The sequence below is a fragment of the Fusarium phalaenopsidis genome (assembly GCF_050370095.1).
Source record: "Fusarium phalaenopsidis strain FUZ10S chromosome Unknown contig_32278, whole genome shotgun sequence".
Taxonomy (NCBI): domain Eukaryota; kingdom Fungi; phylum Ascomycota; class Sordariomycetes; order Hypocreales; family Nectriaceae; genus Fusarium; species Fusarium phalaenopsidis.
Genome location: NW_028145417.1, coordinates 2,103,090 through 2,123,104, shown reverse-complemented (window position 1 = coordinate 2,123,104; position 20,015 = coordinate 2,103,090). Strand labels below are relative to the sequence as shown.

General features: G+C 51.6%; 7 protein-coding genes across 7 annotated transcripts; 2 read left to right on the top strand and 5 right to left on the bottom strand.

Moving 5' to 3' along the window:
• Nucleotides 1-143: 143 nt before the first annotated feature.
• On the bottom strand, nt 144-1,327 carry LRP88_01286 (Alpha/Beta hydrolase protein; the record flags this gene model as incomplete). The annotated part of the gene is made up of 2 exons (XM_083237976.1): nt 144-841; nt 895-1,327. 2 exons carry the CDS (start codon nt 1,325-1,327, stop codon nt 144-146), a joined length of 1,131 nt encoding a protein of 376 aa, XP_083106481.1.
• A 542-nt stretch (nt 1,328-1,869) lies between these two features.
• Nucleotides 1,870-3,454, bottom strand: LRP88_01285 (major facilitator superfamily domain-containing protein; the record flags this gene model as incomplete). Its single annotated transcript, XM_083237975.1, has 3 exons — nt 1,870-2,876; nt 2,929-3,213; nt 3,262-3,454. The coding sequence occupies 3 exons, from the start codon at nt 3,452-3,454 to the stop codon at nt 1,870-1,872; spliced, it is 1,485 nt and encodes a 494-aa protein (XP_083106480.1).
• A 1,484-nt stretch (nt 3,455-4,938) lies between these two features.
• On the top strand, nt 4,939-5,822 carry LRP88_01284 (S-adenosyl-L-methionine-dependent methyltransferase; the record flags this gene model as incomplete). The annotated part of the gene is made up of 2 exons (XM_083237974.1): nt 4,939-5,596; nt 5,647-5,822. The coding sequence occupies 2 exons, from the start codon at nt 4,939-4,941 to the stop codon at nt 5,820-5,822; spliced, it is 834 nt and encodes a 277-aa protein (XP_083106479.1).
• Nucleotides 5,823-6,048: 226 nt separating this feature from the next.
• LRP88_01283 (major facilitator superfamily domain-containing protein) lies at nt 6,049-7,464 on the bottom strand (the record flags this gene model as incomplete). The annotated part of the gene is made up of 2 exons (XM_083237973.1): nt 6,049-7,244; nt 7,299-7,464. The coding sequence occupies 2 exons, from the start codon at nt 7,462-7,464 to the stop codon at nt 6,049-6,051; spliced, it is 1,362 nt and encodes a 453-aa protein (XP_083106478.1).
• A 597-nt stretch (nt 7,465-8,061) lies between these two features.
• Nucleotides 8,062-8,498, bottom strand: LRP88_01282 (uncharacterized protein; the record flags this gene model as incomplete). Its single annotated transcript, XM_083237972.1, has 2 exons — nt 8,062-8,339; nt 8,402-8,498. The coding sequence occupies 2 exons, from the start codon at nt 8,496-8,498 to the stop codon at nt 8,062-8,064; spliced, it is 375 nt and encodes a 124-aa protein (XP_083106477.1).
• Nucleotides 8,499-13,801: 5,303 nt separating this feature from the next.
• LRP88_01281 (glutathione-independent formaldehyde dehydrogenase) lies at nt 13,802-15,312 on the top strand (the record flags this gene model as incomplete). The annotated part of the gene is made up of 7 exons (XM_083237971.1): nt 13,802-13,941; nt 14,047-14,090; nt 14,139-14,438; nt 14,487-14,501; nt 14,556-14,937; nt 14,987-15,059; nt 15,109-15,312. The coding sequence occupies 7 exons, from the start codon at nt 13,802-13,804 to the stop codon at nt 15,310-15,312; spliced, it is 1,158 nt and encodes a 385-aa protein (XP_083106476.1).
• A 3,720-nt stretch (nt 15,313-19,032) lies between these two features.
• On the bottom strand, nt 19,033-19,596 carry LRP88_01280 (uncharacterized protein; the record flags this gene model as incomplete). The annotated part of the gene is made up of 1 exon (XM_083237970.1): nt 19,033-19,596. The coding sequence occupies one exon, from the start codon at nt 19,594-19,596 to the stop codon at nt 19,033-19,035; it is 564 nt and encodes a 187-aa protein (XP_083106475.1).
• Between the last annotated feature and the right edge of the window lie 419 nt (nt 19,597-20,015).

The window sequence follows — 20,015 nt, the reverse complement described above, 5'->3', positions numbered from 1 at the left end:
TATACCCTAATCTCGCATCTCTATTGTGATTATATGAACGTAAAGGCACAAACAGCCCACCCCATTAGTCGACGTAGGCTCATTAGCTTAGATGATATGGGTATTCATCACATCTCGCATATTAAAGTAGACATCGATTGATCTTAGATGGCTAGGACAGCGGCCAGTCCTATCAAGATGCCTCCAATATGAGCGGTCGTTGAACCAGCGGCATTATCAGCCGCCGATGGTGCCGCAGCGTCATTACTTGATGATGCGGCGGCAGTCTCGGAGTCAGAGCTGTCCGCGCCCGAGGTCTCAACCGTCGAGGCCTCAGTAGTCGAGGTCTCAGCAGTCGAGGTGGCATCCTCCGTGGCATCCTCCGTGGTAGTTGTCTCTGCGTCGGACTCGGTCTTCGTCTTGGTGGCACTGAAGGTCTCCTCGCTCTCGGTCGTGGCTGTAGTTGTGGTCTTGGAATCCTTGGTCGATATCTTGGTCGTATGATCGGTGGTCGTCTCGCTCTTTGCAGTTGTCGTAGTAGTCGCTCTAGTCTTGGTGCTGGTAGCAGTCGAAGAGCCCTTTCCATCATCATCCTCGGCGGCATTAACCCTCTCCTTGACCCATCCCGCAACCTCGTCGGTAAACACGTCAAAGTAGTTCAAGTGTGTCTCTACCACGTCTCCCTGGGCGCAGATGGGGTCCGTATCAACGCAGTAGTTGTGTAGCACATCACCGTACTTGGCTAGATTGGCAAGCTGGTCGCCAGGACGTGGAAAGAGACCGTCCTTGCCGGCGCCGCTGAGGACATTGTAGGGCTGGTTTGCTGTGTGGCGCGTGTCTCCAAAGATCATGGCGGCGACGACTGGAAATGGCTTGTCAGTACCCAGGGAATCATGTTCAGGATGGGATGCCTACTCTTGTTGGCTGGACGAGTCTTGGGATCCAAGCCCTTGTTAGGCTCCTGTACACAGTCTTGAAAAAAGACGCCGCCTCCACCACCGAGGATATCGCCAACGACGTGACCACCCTGCGAATAGCCGCTCACCACGAGCTTCGAGTCGGGACATTTTTTGTTGTACGCCGTGATCTGCTGGATACCATTCTTGGCGCCCTCAAAGACCGAGCCGCAATATGGCGCCTCGAGGGGGTTGTAGAACTGAATGTCCTCGTAGTCGCAGCTATCTAGGCCGGAGCAGATTACGCCGGCAAGCTTTCCCTGGCGTCCCGGATAAGGCTCGTTGTTTCCCTTGGCGAGGAAGATGTGGACATCCTTGCAGTCTGTGTCGCGTGCTGCATGGCCTTGAGCGGTGGCCGCGAGGACCAAGGGGAGAGCGACGGTTGTCTTCATGGTGGTTGAATAGGATGAAGAGAACGGCGAGCTTCGTCGCTCAAACAGAAACTCGTTTCATCAGCTCGGTTCAGCTGGTCCGGGATCCCATCCCCTGGGGAGCAAGCCCGGGTTTTAAGGCCTGCATCTGTCAAGATGGGACGATCGGTCGCCAAGATGCAAACCGCCCAATGAAGGTCTTCAAAACCTGCAAAACTTGGTTCTTGTTCCTGCGTCACCGCCTATCAAAGGCGACTCAAAGCAGAAGAAGCCCCGTCTGGGCGGGTCTTTATCTCTGGGACGAAACCAGTTTGACAGGTTTAGCTTTGGTGGTGGAGCAATCCAGGGGGTTCGTTACGAGATTTCGAGGTGGATCGCAATCAGGTTTATCAGAGCTCGGCGATACCGGGCGGCAATTGAGTTTGGAAAGATTTGTAGTTCGTCATGAGGAGGAGGATATATCAGTGGTGGTTGTGTAGAGCACGGAATTGTCAAGGTGAGCTCAGACTGAATCATATATCGTTCATTCATATTAGACAAGTCCAACATCTTGGGTATCGTATCTACAGCAGATATCTGTACGTCGGCGCATTATCACCAAGCTCAGTCTTTTCCTCCTCCGACAGCTCCTCCTGTGGCGGATTCCGATCCCTCCTCTTGTTCTCGGTAAACACCACGATGCCATAGGTGATGCACGCAATGATGGACAAGATAGTAAAGGCGATGGAGATGGAATAACCAGGAATAAACTTGGGCGCATCCTTCTTGAGGAAGGCAAACACGGCGATGATACCACCAATGTTGCCGAATCCGACCTGCCACGCACTTCCGATCGATCGTCGTCTATGGCCGCCGAGGTTCATGTTGAACCAGCATACGATGATGGGCATGGCCGTGTACGCGCCCATGGCGACGAGGAAGAGCGCCGCGTATTGGACTTTGGTGTTGTCGTGCACGCCGAGCAAGATGGCGAAGCCCGAGATGGCGACGAGGATGGCAAAGATGGCAAACGCCGCGCGGTGTCGAATCTTGTCCGAGATGAAGGCGATCATCATGGAGAAGCCGAATGCGACGGCCCACGGGGGAACACTGTGAAGCTGTGTCTGCACAGGGCTGTAGCCGAACGTCTTGATGATGCCGGGCGCAAAGTAGGCGTAACCGTATGCGGGGACGATGAGACCAAAGTACATGAACCCTCCGAGGATGATCTTGTAGTCTTTGAGGATGTTGAGAACATCGCCAAACGTCGTCTTGCGCTCAGCGCCAGAGCTACCCTGATCGGCCTTGAGCCTCGCGGTGACATAGTCTCTCTCTTCGGGGGTCAACCACTTGGCCTCCTCGGGGAAGTCGGGTAGGAGGAAGTAGAAGAAGAAGCTGGCAAAGACGGTCAGGGCGCCCTCGAGGATAAAGATCCAGCGCCAGCCGGCGTAGCCCCTCATGCCGCTCATCTTGCCGATGGCGGCGGCGAGAAGACCACCGAATGCGCCGGCGAGGGTGGTGCTGTTGAAGAAGAAGGAGTATCGGCGCTGGGCTTCGTGACGTCGGTACCACATGCCGATGAGGTAGAAGGCTGAATGATGTAAGCCAAGAGTCTAAAATTGAGTGCGCTCAGCTTGACATACCTCCAGGGAACATGCCCGTCTCAAAAAGACCAAGGAAGAAGCGCGTCGCAATCAAGCCGCTGTAGTTCTGGACCAGGCCCTGTAGAAGGGTGGTGAGACCAAACAGGAACATGTTGAGGCTCAGCCAGACGTGGGGCTTGAAGCGCTTGAGCAGAATGTTTGAAGGGATCTCGAACAGGATGTAGGGCACGAAGAAGACGACGAGGGCGTTGTTGTACTGTGTCTTTTCGAGCCCAAGCTCGACCGAGAGGCCGTAGACGTCGGCGTTGGCGATGTTGACGCGGTCTACCATTTGTTAGCTGTCTTCTGTCAAAAATGAAGCGATTTACATACCCAGAAAGGCGAGCAGGTACATGATGCAGAGAAAGGGAATGACATGGAGGTCAATCTTGGTCATGAGCTTGCGATCAGTCGTGCCAGGAGGGCAGACGAGCTCGACGCTGTCGGTGGTTCCTCCATTGCGCTCGGGGTCAAAAGACACGGGCGAGTCAGTGCCTGAAGGCTTTTCCTCGCCGACGAGAGCCATTGCTTGTCCTTTTGGAAGGCTTGTTTTTGGGCAATTGGCGAGTTGGGGAGAAGAAAGAGATCGACAGGTGGTAAAGGTGCAGCTTTTAGAGGGGAGAGTAAGAGGGGATCGGCAACATATTTATTGCAAAACCCTGTTCATGTCTCGGAGCCAGTCCGTCGTTGGTTACACGGAGTGCGCGAGTCACACTCTTTCCTCCTCGTTGCCATTCTTTCTCCTCGTTGGTAATATCCCATCACCCTGTGGATACATGGATCAGATCCATCTCACGGAGCCGAGGTCGGGGGTTGCAGTGGAATCTTTGTCGAGTGCAACATAAACTATTGCCTCCTCATGCCTCGATTGGGATTGGACGCGGTCCCCGCAAAGCATGGGCTCGTGGTCTCTTTAACCTTGACTCTTTGCGGGACCCGTGGGGAAGAAAAGTTTGATTTGGGCAATAGTACGGAGTTGGTTGTGGAGGAAGTTGACCGATGTCGCTCATTAAAAGGATTCTGCTTTTTTCTTTTCGTCTTTGAGTCAGCCTGGAGACTGATAAGGATATCGTCTGTTACTACGTTGTATTACTCTTGACATTTTGAAGCAAAAGACAAGATCCTTGTCAGCTTTAGGTAGAGGTAGAGAGCGAGTGTGGTCGACATCAAATCTCCGCCAAGGCAGGATCGGCGCCACAACCGAGGTGCCGTCTTGGGCGTCATCTTGGGGGATGGCGGCTCTGCTCGCTCTCCCCTCTTCTTCTCCAATTCCATGGATGCCAAGATGTTCAATCGATGAACAAGCAGAATCTTGACGGTTAGCAGTCACGTCTTGATGCCTTTTTCCTACCATGAATAAATGTTTCATCCGTCAATCCCACCATTCATCCTCCGTCATCACAGCACGGGTCATCATTCAAGGACATCCATGCAACATTCCCATGCCCCGTCTCCAAAAAGCCACAAAATGCAGCCTCCTGTTTGGCGCCCGCTTTGACAATCTACCACGTTCAAAAGAGGAAGCTCATCAAGAAAGCAGCATCACAGGACGATCTTCCCCTCAGACCCCACGGGGAAATGATGCTCCCATGGTCGGTCCGCGGAAGCCAATAACGGGACTTTTTTTGCTTCGTCGGTCCGGATTAATGGACCGAGGATCGCCATTGTTTGCAGGATGCCGGGATTAATTCCGTCCTTTCCAGGTGCCTGGGCTGGGCTGGATTCTGTCACTTTTCCAGATCGCCATCACTGAATCAAGATCCTGGGAGGATTGCTTTGTACGCCAGATACCTTAATAACGATAAACTCAATTCAGCTGCTCTCTATCTTGCAAAGAATTGAATTGAAACCTTCGCTTCTCTATTGCTCATGTAGCGACCAAAGTGATTGCACCTCCATCTGATCTCACATCATGCGATATGATATCATGCTGTGCGGAGAGCCCACCTCTAAACTCCGGCCTTTATCTCCATGAAACACCATCACCAACAGCCTCAATCACCAGCAACCATGGCAACTTCGGGACACAACAAGTACGGCCCGGGATACGGCCAGGTCAGGCATCACGAATGGAGAACAGCTGAGAACAGCAGCAGCCATCTGCTGCCCAAGCTGCAGTCCATGGCGAAAGACAACCCCAATCTCAAGCTGTTGGATGTCGGCGCTGGCTCTGGCACCATCTCGACGTCACTAGCGAGATACATACCCGATGGGCATGTCACTGCTACTGACATATCCGATGAGATTCTCGTGCGCGCGAAGGAGTTCGCTGATTCTCAGGGTGTCACCAACATCGAGTTCAAGCGCGCAGACGTCTTTGAGCTGCCCTTCTCCGACTCGACCTTTGACGTGACGCATGCGCACCAAGTCCTCTGTCACCTAGATACCCCAACCGAAGCCATTCAAGAGATGATTCGAGTGACAAAGCCCGGAGGCGTGATTTCCCTACGGGAGAGCGACATGCACATGTGGTGTTTCTGGCCGGAGATCCCGGGTCTGCTCAAATTCCACGAGAATCAGATCAGAGTGCTAGTAGCAAATGGCGGACAGGATAAAGGAGGGCGTCAACTTGTATCGTGGGCTCTTAAGGCCGGCGTGGCCCGTCAAGACATCACGGCAAGCTTCGGCACGTGGTGCTACAGTGATCCCGAGGATAGAAGAGTCTGGGGTGAGTGCTTCTGCTCAAGGTTATCGTGACAATTCACTGACGTTTGCCAGCTGAATCTATGAGGGAGCGCTTGATTGGGGGTCATACGCGTCGTAAATCTCTCGAGTTAGGTATCGCGACAGAGAGTGAACTTGACGAGATGGCACAGGCTTGGCAGGACTGGGCCGACACGGATGATGCGACGTTTGGGCTGGTGAACGGCCAGGTATTGATAGAGAAGAAGTAAATAAGCCCCAAGGGGGCAAAATATTTTATGGTTATCAACCTTGAACATCTGGCAATCTCCAACGCACAACTCGTCATCTGTTGATGTCCCACAACCTGCCCCCTGTTCTCTCTACCCCGTATGTCCTTTGTTCCAATATATTACCACTAACTCACTCACCTCCTGCATACTTGCAAATCTTGCCGATGAACCAAATGCTTGCAACCGAGCCAGAATAGCCACTCCCTCACACAGCCACCCGAGTCCAGACTTCAATCCCCCTCGACCCGATAGACTTGGCAATCTTGCAAAGAGGCGCCCAAGCTCCCATAAGAGCAGTAACGCCTGTACAAAGAATCATGGGTCCGTACTTTGTCGCATACCCAAGAGCATCGCCTGTGGAGATGGAGCTCCCAGCAGAGACAAGAGCACCGCTGACAGGGCCAGCGACAACAAACCCAAGACCTCGGCCACCCAGAAGCATTCCAAATACCAGTGATGTATCGATTGTTGCATCGTCTCCTTTGATTTCCTGCAGAGCTCCTGACCATGTCGCGCTGAAGCCTCCAGCGAAGAAACCGTAGAGGATCACAAACAGCACCATGGTGCTGAGGTGACGGCTCAAGCCCCAGAGGAGGAAGACCGGAAGTGCGCTTCCCAGGGATGATACGAGGATCACCTTGGCTGCGGAAATCTTATCGCCCAGCATTCCGTGGATCAAAGATCCGGGTACCGAAGCAAGCGAAAACAAAGCCAGTAGGATAGGACCCGTAACCGACGAGAATCCGATTGCGTTGGCGTAGCTGGCCAAGTATGTACTCGGCATCAAGTATCCTAAAGACTGCACGATAATGCCAATCTGAAGCATCCAGAAAGAACCGAATCCAAAAAAGGCGAAACTGATCGGTCGTGGTCGTGAGTCGCGGCTTAGATCGACGCGAGGCTTAAGGAAGAAGAGAGTCGGAAGAGTCATTGCGATGGACGCGATTGTCCAAGACAGTAGGGTCGCCCTGAGTCCGAATCTCTGTAGTAAAGCGCTGAACAGGAAGGGCATGGCGACGCCCACGGAAGATTTTCCTGCCCACATGACGCCGTACGCGAAGCCCTTGCGCTCCACGAACCATTCGTCCATGTAGAGGGAGATCGGGCTGAACAGGAGGCTGCATCCAATGGCGTATAGAACTCCCTGCGTGGCAATAAGTCCTGCGACATCCTTGACAAAAGCCGAAGTCGTCAAGCTGACGATGGTGACGAAAAGTCCAAGCGGGCCGCACCACCTTCGAAGACGAGGATACCGGTTGAGAGCGATAAAGGCCAAGGGCATCATGAGGTACATGATTCCTGTTTGGGAGGCGCCGATGGATGCGATTCCGCTTGGTGAAGTGCGGAGGTTTCCGTGTGAGGTGTAGTACTCTTGGAAGATTCCAAACGAGACTGAATATCCTGCCATGATCTCGTGTCAGCTTGAGAAAATGATTCCTCGACAGGCAGGCCTACCCCAGATGGGCGCTTGTGCTATGGTGCAGCAAGCAAGAGCGACATAGGCTCCGCGGCCTCGGTCGGTCGGTGGCAATGCATCGATAGTCGTGGTTCCATCATCTTGCCTCGTCTCGTCCCCGCCAGACCGTACGACTTGAAGTTCGTGAGAAGTTGCAGACTCCATTGTTGCTCGAGTTGTGTTGAATGCCAACAGATGAAAATATTGAATCCGTTTCCCTTTTATAGAGATGAAATCAATAAATGACTCAGGATTGACGACTGTCCTCGGTGAAGAGTTTTATTTCCTCTTTTGGCAGCTCCAAGTGATCTAAAGATGTCATGGTTTGTCAAAGGGCGGCCAATCAGGTCCACCACGATTCCGACATCGCAGCACATTTGAAGCATTCATCGTCAGTCAGCAATAAGACGCTTCAAACATGTAAATGATGGTCGGTTTCAAAGCAATTGCTAAACGCACAATATCGCGTTCCCTGGTTTCCTCAAGCAATCGTCTTCAGCGCTTGCCAGTCTAGCCCTGAACAGCGCGGAATCCAGTCATCAACATTCTTTCATCAGATCGGAACGCACAGAAGACTTTCAACACTGCTCAGAGAGCTAAAATTTAGGAAAGGTGGCGAAAAGAGGTGTTTTTATTCAAAGAAAAGATCCGTCAACGCCAACTCCGTACGCCTGAATGGGTGTCCTTATCCCATCCCTACCCGCCTCTCCATTCCCTGTTCCTCCCTGTGTCTGAAGAGTTGGGTTCTGGGCAGCCTTCCTATCACTGCCTAATCGCAACGCGACGCAGCCCATATTCCTTGCGAAACTCCCCCGGATAATCTTCCCAAGTGGCCGAGTCGTCGCTCGCGTGCTCGGATCCAGTATACGGGTTGTAGTAGGTAGGCTTGCGCCCCTGGGGCTGGTCCTCATACCTCCCAGCACCGTAAACCAGCCTCGGGCCCATCGTGGGAGGCGTGTACTTCTCCTTGGACTGAAAGCAACCCATGACGACAGAAATGAAGAAAGTGATCTGAAGAGGTGAATTCTTGAATCGTGCGTCTGAGCGCGACAAAAACATCATCAGTATATGAACTGGGTATGGGCAAGACTTGAATACTCACAGTAGTGTTGTGGTTTCGTTTGTTGGTCTAGGAGTAGTCCTTGAGCGTACTCTGAGTGTGTAGAGGTGAAGAGAGGACTGGGAGAGATTCCAAACATTGGACGTCGATGGGATTTATATAAAGATCTGAGAGACTGGATGCAGGAGTAAGGGTTATTTGTCAAGGAGTAAACTTTTGAGATGCTTGATGGGAAAGGTGTTGAGAAGTTAAGAAGCTACCATGCTGAATTCAGGAATACTAGCAGGAAGTGGCCATGACATGATGGAAGCTACTACCTAGGTAGGATAACCTCTCCAGTCTGATAACTAGGTAGGCAGTTACGGGGAGTTGTGTGGCTTTGAAACCCAATGCCGATTAAAAAACTCGATGCCCGTTGAAACTCAATGGCCATTGAAATCCAATGCCTGTTGAAACACAATCTCGATTAACAATCAGTGTCATTTCCCCATAGTAGTCAATGACAATGTGTTGGATCTCTGCCATCCTTGACTTGGCAGCACAATTTGGCATTGAGATTGGGGTAGGTAGGGAAGGACGTCAAGTGAGAGAGATGAGGGAGGAATAAAGAAGTTTACAATACCCCGGCGACCTGAATAATTCAAAAGGAAAGGGCTTGAGGAAGTGGATAGGTCGTCTTTTGCAAGATTTTATCAAGAAATAATGGACAATTGTGATGTGTAGATCGGTATTCGTCAGATAGTATCATGCGGAGCTGTGCTGGGTTGTGAAATATCCATGGACCACTCAAGTCCTAAATGACCTAAGAATTGGATTTTGCATCAGTCACTAGACGCTCCAACTATTGGCATTTGTCGAACTAAGTATCTTACGTCTATGACTCTTTTCACCTGTGATATTGATATCAATATGCTCTCTCTGCCCAATGCTAAGCTACCCTACAGAGCTGGGCAGAAATCCTTCTGCGCGCTCAACTCAAATCAATGCAATTGAAGCCGAGATATCTTTCATTACTTGCATCTCAATTGACTCAAAGATTCAATTTAAATGAAATTTGGGGATCTCATAGAGTCACGTTGATAAAATGCCCGGGATGCCCTCACGTGCTCAAACATGGCTATCGCCTGGAATCTAGATTGAAATCCAATTCGACACAGTCATGTAATTACTACGCCCTGAAGTCCTGCCCAGAGCCCAAGTCCGTAGGCGCGGACGGCTCAGGCCACACGATTGGACGCTTTGAACCCGTCGAGCGTGTCAGTGGTGAACTGGACATTTGGCCATGATGTCGCGTAGACGCGTACCTGATGTGATTAGAAAGTGTCAATTAATACCCCCGAGATGTCTTTTACGCTTCATCTTGCTCAAGGACACCCATTGGTGGGGTGATAAGGGTGCAGGTGCACGGGCGTCTTTCAAAGTCCCATGACTCCGTGCCTGCCTATCATGAGTGGGGAGGTTATCACGATGGCTTCAATGACGTAGTAGAACCCATCCTCCCTCAACACATGCCACTCTCCCATTGACGGAATAGGTCCCCATTAAAAATAAATCAAACAATTCGGTCCTGATCTGAAAAATCTGACGCTGGCCCGAATTTATCATTGGCCAGAAAGGACCCAAAGACGACCAAAACTCGACGGGCATCTCCATTCTCCAGTCATCGAAAGTCGACCAAGGGACAGATTTATCATTGGCTCCAGAGGCCATCCTGCCAGATCAGCCGTATCTACACCTTTGTCTACTTATACCCCATCGATTTCCTGCTGTCCTGGCTTTCTTCTGGTTTGCTCTTCACGCTAACATCATCACAGCACGATCTCGCACAGCCAGACCAACGATCACGCACACGATACCGTTGTAAGTATCATTCTTGGTGATCATGCATGATGTGGCGAGAAGTCTTGCCCATGTCTTGTTCATTCTTGTTCATGTTCATTTGCTGATGATGTTTCTGCCGCATCTAGACGCATACGCACACGCACACGTACACGCATACGCACAACTTGAGACCTCGCCTTGATTTCTATCCATTTCTTCATTTCACGAGTGTGGTGACTCCAATATCTACTATATTTTGCTATACACTAACTACAAAGCTCCGATACCATCGATTTATCGTCATCATGGGTTGCATTTGCTCTAAGGATTCGAAGACCTCGTCTGCCATCCGCGTCGATAACGATCCGGGGCTTGTTTCTGGTGCCGGAAGGTACTCGGAGCAGGTTCCTGGCCGCAAGCCACGTTAATACAACCCGTTTACCGGTTCCGAACACGCGAGTGATGATTCGGCCACCTAGGAAGCGTATCCGGGGGAGTTTGGTGGGCTTCCACGACGCGTCCCGAACGGCAACGACAAGCGAGCGCCACGTCCCGTCAAGATAAAACGAGCGCCGAAGCGATTCTCCGTATCCCAGGTCAAATGGAAGAACCCGATCGATGTACGATACGAGTATTCGGTCCCAGGTCGAAAGCCCAGGCACGACAACCCGCAAACCAGTAGCGAGAGCGCGAGCGACGACTCAACTATTGGCGACAATCCTCCGGGGGAGTACGCTGGACTTCCAGGACCCATACCGAACGGCAAGGACCGACCGCCGCGACCCGTCAGGATCAGGCCTCGACCGCGACGATCGACCTTGTGGAGTGTGAGATGGAGTAGTGTGAAGGGAGGCAAGAAGGCTGCCGAGAAGCGTGGTTCCCTCGACGACCCCGACGCGTAGACCGACCGACCGACCGACCGAGACAAGGAATGGCTGGCTGGGGCGAGGATGAGTACCGTGCTGGGTTGGTGTTCCATGCTGGTGATTATCATGTTACCACCCTGGCTGACACTGTCACAGAGTGGTGGAAGCTAATGTACTAATGTAGGTAGGGAATGGGGATCGCGTGGAGGGTGGCCTTTGGCGCAGATGGGGGACGAGGGGGGTAAGTTCCATCCCTGGTGATCTGTCCACACATACATACTGACAGTATATTTCAGGTCTGGTGGCATGGATGATGGAGTCTAGGTATGTGAGGGGAGAGGTGGAGGTTTGCTTTCCATAGCGTTGTTTTCCATAATGTCGTTTCCTATAGCGTTTTGCTTTTCTTGTATCTAGCGTTTGCTTTTTGGATGGAGGATGGGTAGTGTTGATTTGGTAGGGGGAGGGGACGTTCGTTTGGAGAGGGAGGGAGGAGGGTTGGGGCGTTGATTTCTACTGACTTTCTAGCGTTGCTTTACTAACCAGCGTTGTTTTTTGTTGTTTTCGACTTCGGATGCTGCTGACAAGATGGGTTCTGGTCAGGTTTCAAGGCATCAGGGTGGGTTAGTGGGCTTCCTTCGTTTTCCTCCTTCGTCCGAGTTCGAGTCGATCCGAAAGGTACGTTTGAAGAGTTTTGTTTTACGATCCCACAGCGTTGCTTTCCTGTCTCTCGTTTCGCCGACCGTCGTTCCTCTCTCGCTTTGCTGACCGTCGTCCCTCCCTTTGCTCCCGTTCTACCGATCGTCATTCCTTTGTTCGCTTTCGTTTTACTCCCCAGCGTTGTTTCCCCGACCTTCGTTTTACTGACTAGTTGCTTCACGATGGGATGCCTTGTTGTGCGGACTATGCTAACTGGTGCTTATCTAGGTCAAAAAGGACCAAGGGTGGGCTAGTGGGGTTCCTTTTTTCTACGTCAGTTTGTGTTTGGAATCGGAGTGAAAAAAAGGTATGATACGTAGGAGTGGCTGGAGTGTGGGTACTTGACTGATGAAATTCCAACACCAACTACGCTGCCGATCGGACGACGATGCAGCATCCGAGCCCAAAGGTAACGCTTGAGAGACTGCCAATGAAAGAAACCCTTCGCGTGATTTGGGTGATAGAAGACGGTGATGAAAGGTGTACCACCCTAACCTGTCGTACATTTTTGCCGTGAGTGCGTGTTGACCGCCAGGAATGTTCCGATCTGACAAGAGGACAAAGGTGGCGAGAGGCCGGAGTCCCCGCAGTAAAGCAGGTAAGAATTGAATATCTGAAAAGAACTCAGGAACATGATGGCGTGCGTTTATTGACTGCCTTCAACTGCGTGGCGTCAGTTTCGTTGATCGATGGGCAAGCACACGGCATCGTCTTGTGGACATTCGGATCGAAACGACTTGCGAGCGGGGTTTGTATAGAGAGACTTCGACCGTGGAGTGAGGATGATCGATAGATAATGAATGATCCAAAATCGATAAGCGTTTTGCCCGAGCATTCGTGTGGGAAGAAGTCTGGTATCGGGAGGCCGGCGAGCCAAAGGGTGGGGGAGGAGAGCGGTGGATGGGAATAGCCATGTTGGGGACTCGGTGGAAATGTATGACAAGGATTGAATATTTCTTGGGGGGAAGATGGAATGGGTCAGACTACCGAAAGGGGGAGGGGTTCGATAGAGGAGGGCGAAGGGACCTTGGAAGATGGACAGCACTTGTGCAGAGCGTAGCTGCAGGCGAAGATAGCAAGATCCAGCACATTTCAAGATAAACAGAGGGCACTTTTAGCTGCCAGCACGTATTTCATTTTATGTCTTCAGTTTTCTTGGATCATTTCATCGATATGCCATCATCTACTCATCACTCTCTCATCAAGCAGCACCCGGTGGACAACTACCCTTCAGATTGAGTCCAAGCCAAGTTGCCGACTCCGAGGCCAAAGAAGGAGACATTATAGCAGAAAATTAAAGTATCAAGGCTGTCAACTTTCCGACTGACGAACCAATAGCCATGCCAAAAAGCAGGCGAATCAACACGGCAACAGACGGATCCTCAACATTTGCCCTGTCTCTGGAAATCTATAAAAGCTCACGGCTTTTCCTCCGGGTGACACTGATCTCCCTACGTCTCGCCTTTCCCCTCGTCTACCCTTGGAACGTCGTTGTCTTTGAGAGAACCACCCAAGCCTTGGCTCCGTCTGCGTGAGCGGAAGGATCTTCCCCATTCGGCCATCTCCATCCTGGGGTGGGGGGGAGAACTGACGCAAGACCAAAGACGCCGAGCTATCTCCCCACTAGCTGCAGGAGAAGGTCTCGGAAATCGGAAACTTGTTTACAATGGATGACCCATTTTGGGATAATCTCGCCGATTTCTTCCTCCCCCAATCCCCCACTCTTGCCGCTTTAGAACCCCGGGGGCATCAGATTCCGGACATTGGACGACGGCACATGCCCTCTCCTTCCCCGCATCATGGGTTGCATTCAATGGCAAACAAAGTCTCATGATGGGGACGGACGGTAATAGACGGTAAGAAACCCGATTCCGCAGGTCGGTTTCCTGGGGAAGAGTGGCTGATGGGAGACGCGGGGTTGCTTGGCGTCGACTCGTCAAGATGACCGAGCGGAGTTTTTAAATCTTATTTGAACCCCGGGTTTTCCGTGTTTTGGGGAGAGATCAAGTTTGCTTGGTATTCATTTTCAAAAGATTATTTGTTACATCTCAAGTTCAAAATGGCTACCCAGACGATGAAGGCTGTCAACTACCAGGGCCCGTTCAAGGTCAAGGTTGAGGAGATTGAGCTCCCCAAGCTGGAGCATCCCGACGATGTCATTGTCAAGGTTACCACCGTGAGTTCTACCTTGGTCCTTCTGTTCTCGATGAATTAACAGCTGATTCATCCAAGGCCGCCATTTGCGGCTCCGACTTGCAGTATGTGGAAAGCGATCAACATTGGACTATACTTACACCTACATAGCATGTACGAGGGCCGAACAGCAGCAGAGCCCGGCATCACATTCGGTACGAACCATTATGGCCATCTAACGTCTCAATCGCTAACCCACACAGGCCACGAGAACATGGGAATCGTTGAGCAGCTCGGCGAAGGTGTCACCCTGCTCAAGAAGGGCGACCGAGTCGTCATGCCCTTCAACGTCGCCGACGGTCGCTGCCGCAACTGCGAGGAGGGCCGGACTGCCTTTTGCACCGGCGTCAACCCCGGCTTTGCCGGAGGTGCTTACGGTTACGTCGCCATGGGCCCTTACCGAGGTGGTCAGGCTCAGTACATCCGAGTTCCCTATGCTGATTTCAATGCCCTAAAGCTCCCTGCTGGCAAGGAGCACGAGGCCGACTTTATCCTTCTCGCTGGTGAGTGCATCCCTATGAGTGCCATTCATGTGCTGACCGTCTCTGTAGACATCTTTCCCACCGGTATGGCCTTTTCTTTGAACAATCCTTCTCATTGATCTCATCTAACCAAACCAGGCTGGCACGGCGTGGAGATCTCTGGCTTCCAGCCCGGCGAGAGCGTAGCAGTCTTTGGCGCCGGCCCCGTTGGCCTCATGGCCGCCTACTCTGCCGTCCTCCGCGGTGCGTCGCGCGTCTTTGTTGTCGACCGCGTTCCCGAGCGTCTCCAGGCTGCCGAGAAGATTGGATGCACACCCATCGACTTCACCAAGGGTGATGCAGTTGATCTGATCATCCAGAGCAATGGTGGAGAGGAGGTCGATCGATCGGTGGATGCTGTTGGATACCAGGCTGTCGGCAAGAGTGGCAACACCGAGCAGCCCAACATTGTGCTCGAGAATATGATTCGCGTGACGAGGGCTTGCGGTGGTCTGGGCATTCCAGGACTCTATGTCCCCAGGTAAGTCATCTTGTTTATTGTGATCATGACACTCTGCTGATACTATCAGCGACCCTGGTGCTTCTGACGAGGCCTCGGCGAAGGGTATGATCAGCTTGAGCTTCGGTAAGCTCTTCGAGAAGGTCCGTACTCCTAACATGCTTGTCAAGTCTACAACTAACCCTCCGTCAGGGTCTCTCCCTTGGAACTGGCCAGTGCAATGTCAAGTCTTACAACCGCTACCTGCGCGACCTGATCATCGCAGGTCGTGCCAAGCCTAGCTTCGTCGTGTCGCACGAGATCAACATTGACGACGCCGAGGTGGCGTACGAAAAGTTTGATAAGCGCATTGACGGGTACACCAAGGTGCTCATTCACCCCAACGGTGGCTTCTAAGGAGTGTTTTGGGGTAGGAGTCGAGGTGTTTAGCGCGGCGCGTGGATGAAGAATGAAAAGCGGGTTTTCAGGCGGTTGATGAGTTGAATTTGGGCAGAGAATATGAGCTTAGCTTTCCATAGTCAACGACGAAAAAAAGATGAAACCTTAAGCAGGTTCCCTGGGTGACCAAGTTGTGTATTTCGAAAACCTCCGAGTCTGCTTCGCATTGGCCTCTTGTCAACATGATATAGAGCTCATAAACAGAGCCTTGGCATGCTATCTTGTCTGATCACAGGTGTTCTGCTGTACAAAGCCCAGTCCTCATTGCCCATGTTCTTGTTCACCAGTTGTTTTGACCTGGACTCTCAACAAACTGAGCAACCAAGACAAGGGTCTTCTGTAAAGACTTCAACGCTGTTTTAATGCTCTTCCTGACGTCTGACCGGAGATAAAATGCCGTCTTGGTGATGGCAAGAGGGAGCGATACTCGATCTGGAGCTTCAAACCTGCAACCGTTAACACTGTGGAGCACTTCTGACAAGAAAGTCAAGGCGACTTTGATGAAATACGCTCGGTCTGTTCTTCTTCATGGCCATTGCTCACCCAATCGGACCTGAAAGGCTTCGGCGAAAAGGGGCAGCAAGCAACATGCCATGTCTTGATTTGAAATTACCCACCGCAGCGCATTAGAGATTTTGAGATCTCAAGTGAAGGCATGGTGCACGATCGTTCTTCGGCCGTTCTTATCAGTTCGCTGCTTATCGGATTATGCATTGTTGTTGCCTATTGTTGTTCTCGTCACGCCATTGTCGACCTTATCGGGGCTATTGTTGTTCATATTTTTCCGTTTATTGACCATATCGGGAGATTTATCGCACTGGCCTGATGACCCGAATGGGTAAATAAAGTAGCGAGTCGACTGCTGCATCGTTATTCAAGCTTTGCGTTTGCATCTCGCAAGTCATCACGTACAACGACGCGTTCGAGGGAATCTGAAGCTTCTGGCGATCATCCTTTCCCAACAAAAACTTGCGTCTGAATAGAGATCAACCCGACCATTCGCACGGCAGCGGCCAAACGGCCGTTTCCATTTGGTTTTCTTCTCAGGTATAAAGCTTGCTAGCCCCGTCCCTTGATTCTTCATTCTTCCCCATCCGACACCCAGTCCGCAAGGCGGTTCCTCCTGAACCGTACGAGCACACTGTTTCTCTCGACTGCCCGGCGACTTCATCACGTCAAGAACGCTCTGACTCACTCAGCCCGCGACACTTTCATCTCATCATTTCCCCTGTTCGACTGCCATCCGGACTGCCCTCCTGCAGCGAATGAAAGCGTCTTCGCCGACCGTATTACCCTCCCCCCATCCGACAAGTCTACGTTTCTATCCAGATGACCGTCAGAGTCTGATTCTCGGTGCGACTCAGCTGAAATAGACTCTTCCGACTTCGCTTCTTGGCCTCAACACCACCGACAGCATGCTTTCCTTTTCGCAAGTCGTCGTATCGCAGCCATGGACCTTGGACGAGTCCTTGGGCGACGCTCTGGCTTTCAAGCCCACCTGGCGAAAGCCAAGAAAGCCTAAGGTCTTCCTTCCTTGAGCTGTCCGCCCCGGGGAGCCTCTGGAGCCCTTGAACAGCGACCGTCGTCATGTTGTTATTGTCATGGACACGAACGGCTTCAACTCCGTCATCAAGTTGCCACGCCAAGGCACGAATCCCTTTTTGATAACGGAGGGCCAAATACAGAAGATCGTCAGGCAGAGATTCCTCGACCACAACTGCGAGATCCGGATCCCAGGGGTCTTATATTATGACCACTACTGGCACCCGAAAGACTGCCTCGGAGCACCTTGCGGGCTGCTTCATGCTCACAACGCGTTATGCATGGAGCGGATTCCCTCTCTCTCCTCACGAGCTCGAGCTCTTCTGGTCGAAAAGCTCGTTCCCGAGAACGAGCGACAAGCCGTTCGGTCTAATCCACTCAACAAGAAGCTCCTCGCCCGGGTTTATTTGGACAAAAGCGATTATGTCAATTCGTCCCGACGTCTATACCAAAACTCGGACACCTTTACCCTCTGCGACGTTGTACTAAGCATCAAAGACATGTCTGACATTGAACTGGATCTTGACAAGATCTCCGGTGAGATGGGGAGAGCCCTAGCCATTATCCATTGGTCCGCAATGTTAGACGGACGAGGGATCGAATTCGTACTCGGATCAACCGAAAACGGTCAAAATGCCCTCTGGGTACATGATTTTGATCGTCGCACTTTCATCAGCTTGGACATTGCGGGAGTCTAGAAGGCTTTTCGTGCTTTTCGACTCAACGCGCCTTTTTTGCCCCGACGGACGGTATCTGGGACTCGTGCCCAAACCAATATGGATATCTTTGTATATCACTACCAAAGGATGTCTAATATGATTCTACGGAAGGAAAAGGCCGATGTCCAGAGAATGCCCTCCATGTTTATTCAACTCGTGGAAACCGGACAAATGGCCATAACTTCTGATTGAGAAGAACCAAAGACGAGATGGAACCGAGAACAATAGCCAGCCATCAGCATCTGCTGCGGCTATTCGCGCCAGGCATCTCAAGCACAGAGTTCTGATCAAGACACTTGTTGTCGTGACACCCACTGAAGACAAGAAGCTCCCTGACGGCTACAAGCTCAGCCAACACCCGTTCTACCAAAAACCCAGAGAGTCCTTGAGGGAGAGCCCCGGTTCGGTTGTTACATCGGCGCTCTCAAAAACTACGGCGACAAAGATACGCTCCCAGGCTCACCAGCGCGTGCTTTGTGCATGAATCGCACCTTGGACAAGAAAAGCATGGAAGTGGTATCTCGATAGTGTTTTTCTTTTCTTTGGGTGGTTAGTCGGCCGGTTGTGGTTTTGTATTCCATGTTTTTTTCTAGAGTGGTATGGATAATCGAGTCTTTGAAGTGTAGCAATCCTGTGCTTTAAATAAACATCTGTAAACATGATATTACTCAAATAAACAACTAGCAAGTAATGACCTTGATCACCAAGTAGCTCACCGATCCTTCCTATAGCCGTGCCCCAGAAGTGAGACATTTCGGACAGGCACATGTGTTCTGTCATCACCGCCTTGGTTCATGGTGACCTCGGGCATTCAACCAGACATGCCGTAACCCTTGCGTGTCTCAGGCCCATGTTCATCCTAATGACGGCGCACACCGCTCTATTTTTGATTCAAAGAGGAATCCAGAGGATCTATCGCCATTCATGTGAAGGTTGCCACCATTCTTTGCCAAGATCGAGCCGGTAGATTCCATGTCCCAGTGGCCTGGCAACCATTGCTTATCGAATTCCAACGGTGTGTCAATGTTTTAAGGCAGTTTAAAAGTGCAATCACGTGAAAGAAACAGATGCAGGGTCAATCAATCGGATTCAAATTATTTCATTGAATGTCTAATGCGGCTGCAGATATGCGTCATGCTGCAGGCATGCTCATTGTGCTGAGGCGTGTGTGCTATGTCCAAGTGCGCACCTTCATCCCCCCTCTTTGGGTATTAGTCGTTAAAAATGAATGTCATGGAGATCGTAGATCATATCCGTCCGTCGTCACGGTCTAGTCATGGATGAAGAGTGTCGTTTCCCAAAAAATGCCCAGATCCAACGCCTTGTACTTGCTCTGCAAGATTAAAAAAGTGATGCCCAAAAATCATGATGAAGAAGAGAAAAAGAAGATGTTCGCAAGGTTGAGTGCAGTGTGCCCTTACAGGACGGCGCTGATCTCGAGAATGGGGGCCTTGAAGGTGGTCTTCTCGCAGGTGATCTTCTTGTTGGAGTAGGTCTTGGAGCCGCTGTTGTAGTTGGGGTTCTTCCAGTTCTTCTCCTTGCACTCGAGCTTGACGTTGGTGTTGCCCTTGGCCTCGAAGCGACCACCCTCCTTGAGGCAGCTCCAGGACTGGACGATGGAAAGCTTGCCCGACTTGCGGTCAAAGGTGAAGGAGGCGGCGTCGCCCTTGAGGGGCACGTCGCAGTTGTAGTCGGTGTTGCCGTAGAAGAAGTCGTTGGGCTTGTTTGAGGTGGCGGTGCACTTGGCCTTGTAGTTGAGGACCTTGTTCTCGAGGAGGAAGCTCACACTGCCGCTGGCGGTCTGCTTCTTGGGCGTGGTCTTGGTGATGGTGGCGTGGAAGTCAAAGTCGTTGACGGTCCACTCGGTGACCTTGGTGCCCCTGGCCATGCAAGACTCGCTCTCGGCGCGGGAGGTGAGGGAGACTGTAGGGAGGGCCATGGCAGAGGTGGCCAGGACGAGGAGAGTGGTGAAGAACTGCATGTTGGTGGTGTTGGTGGTGATGTGTAAAAGTTGTGAGGAGAAGAGTGTTGCTGGGGTGTTGTCAAGGTTGAGAAGGGCGAGGAGGTTGGTTATTTATGTGTCCGAGAGAGAGACTGGGCTGAGTGGGGTTGCTGAGGAGATGTTGATCTTTGTCTTGGGGTGTAGATCGATGATGATGCTGTTGGTGATGAAGAATAAGAATGTGTCGACAACGGCGGGCCGTCCCTTCTTTATAGTCGAATCTAGACCAATAACTCGTTGGACATGTCGTTGACTGCATTCACAGCATTCTCCAGCTACAGAGCCAGAGAATGGAGTGTCAAGTGACGTAGCACACATCTCGTATTCCCGCAATCCGCAGGAAGCTTGGCTCCAAATCCGGGACCCAGGCCCGCGAGTGGGGCCGTTGACTGCTGCTG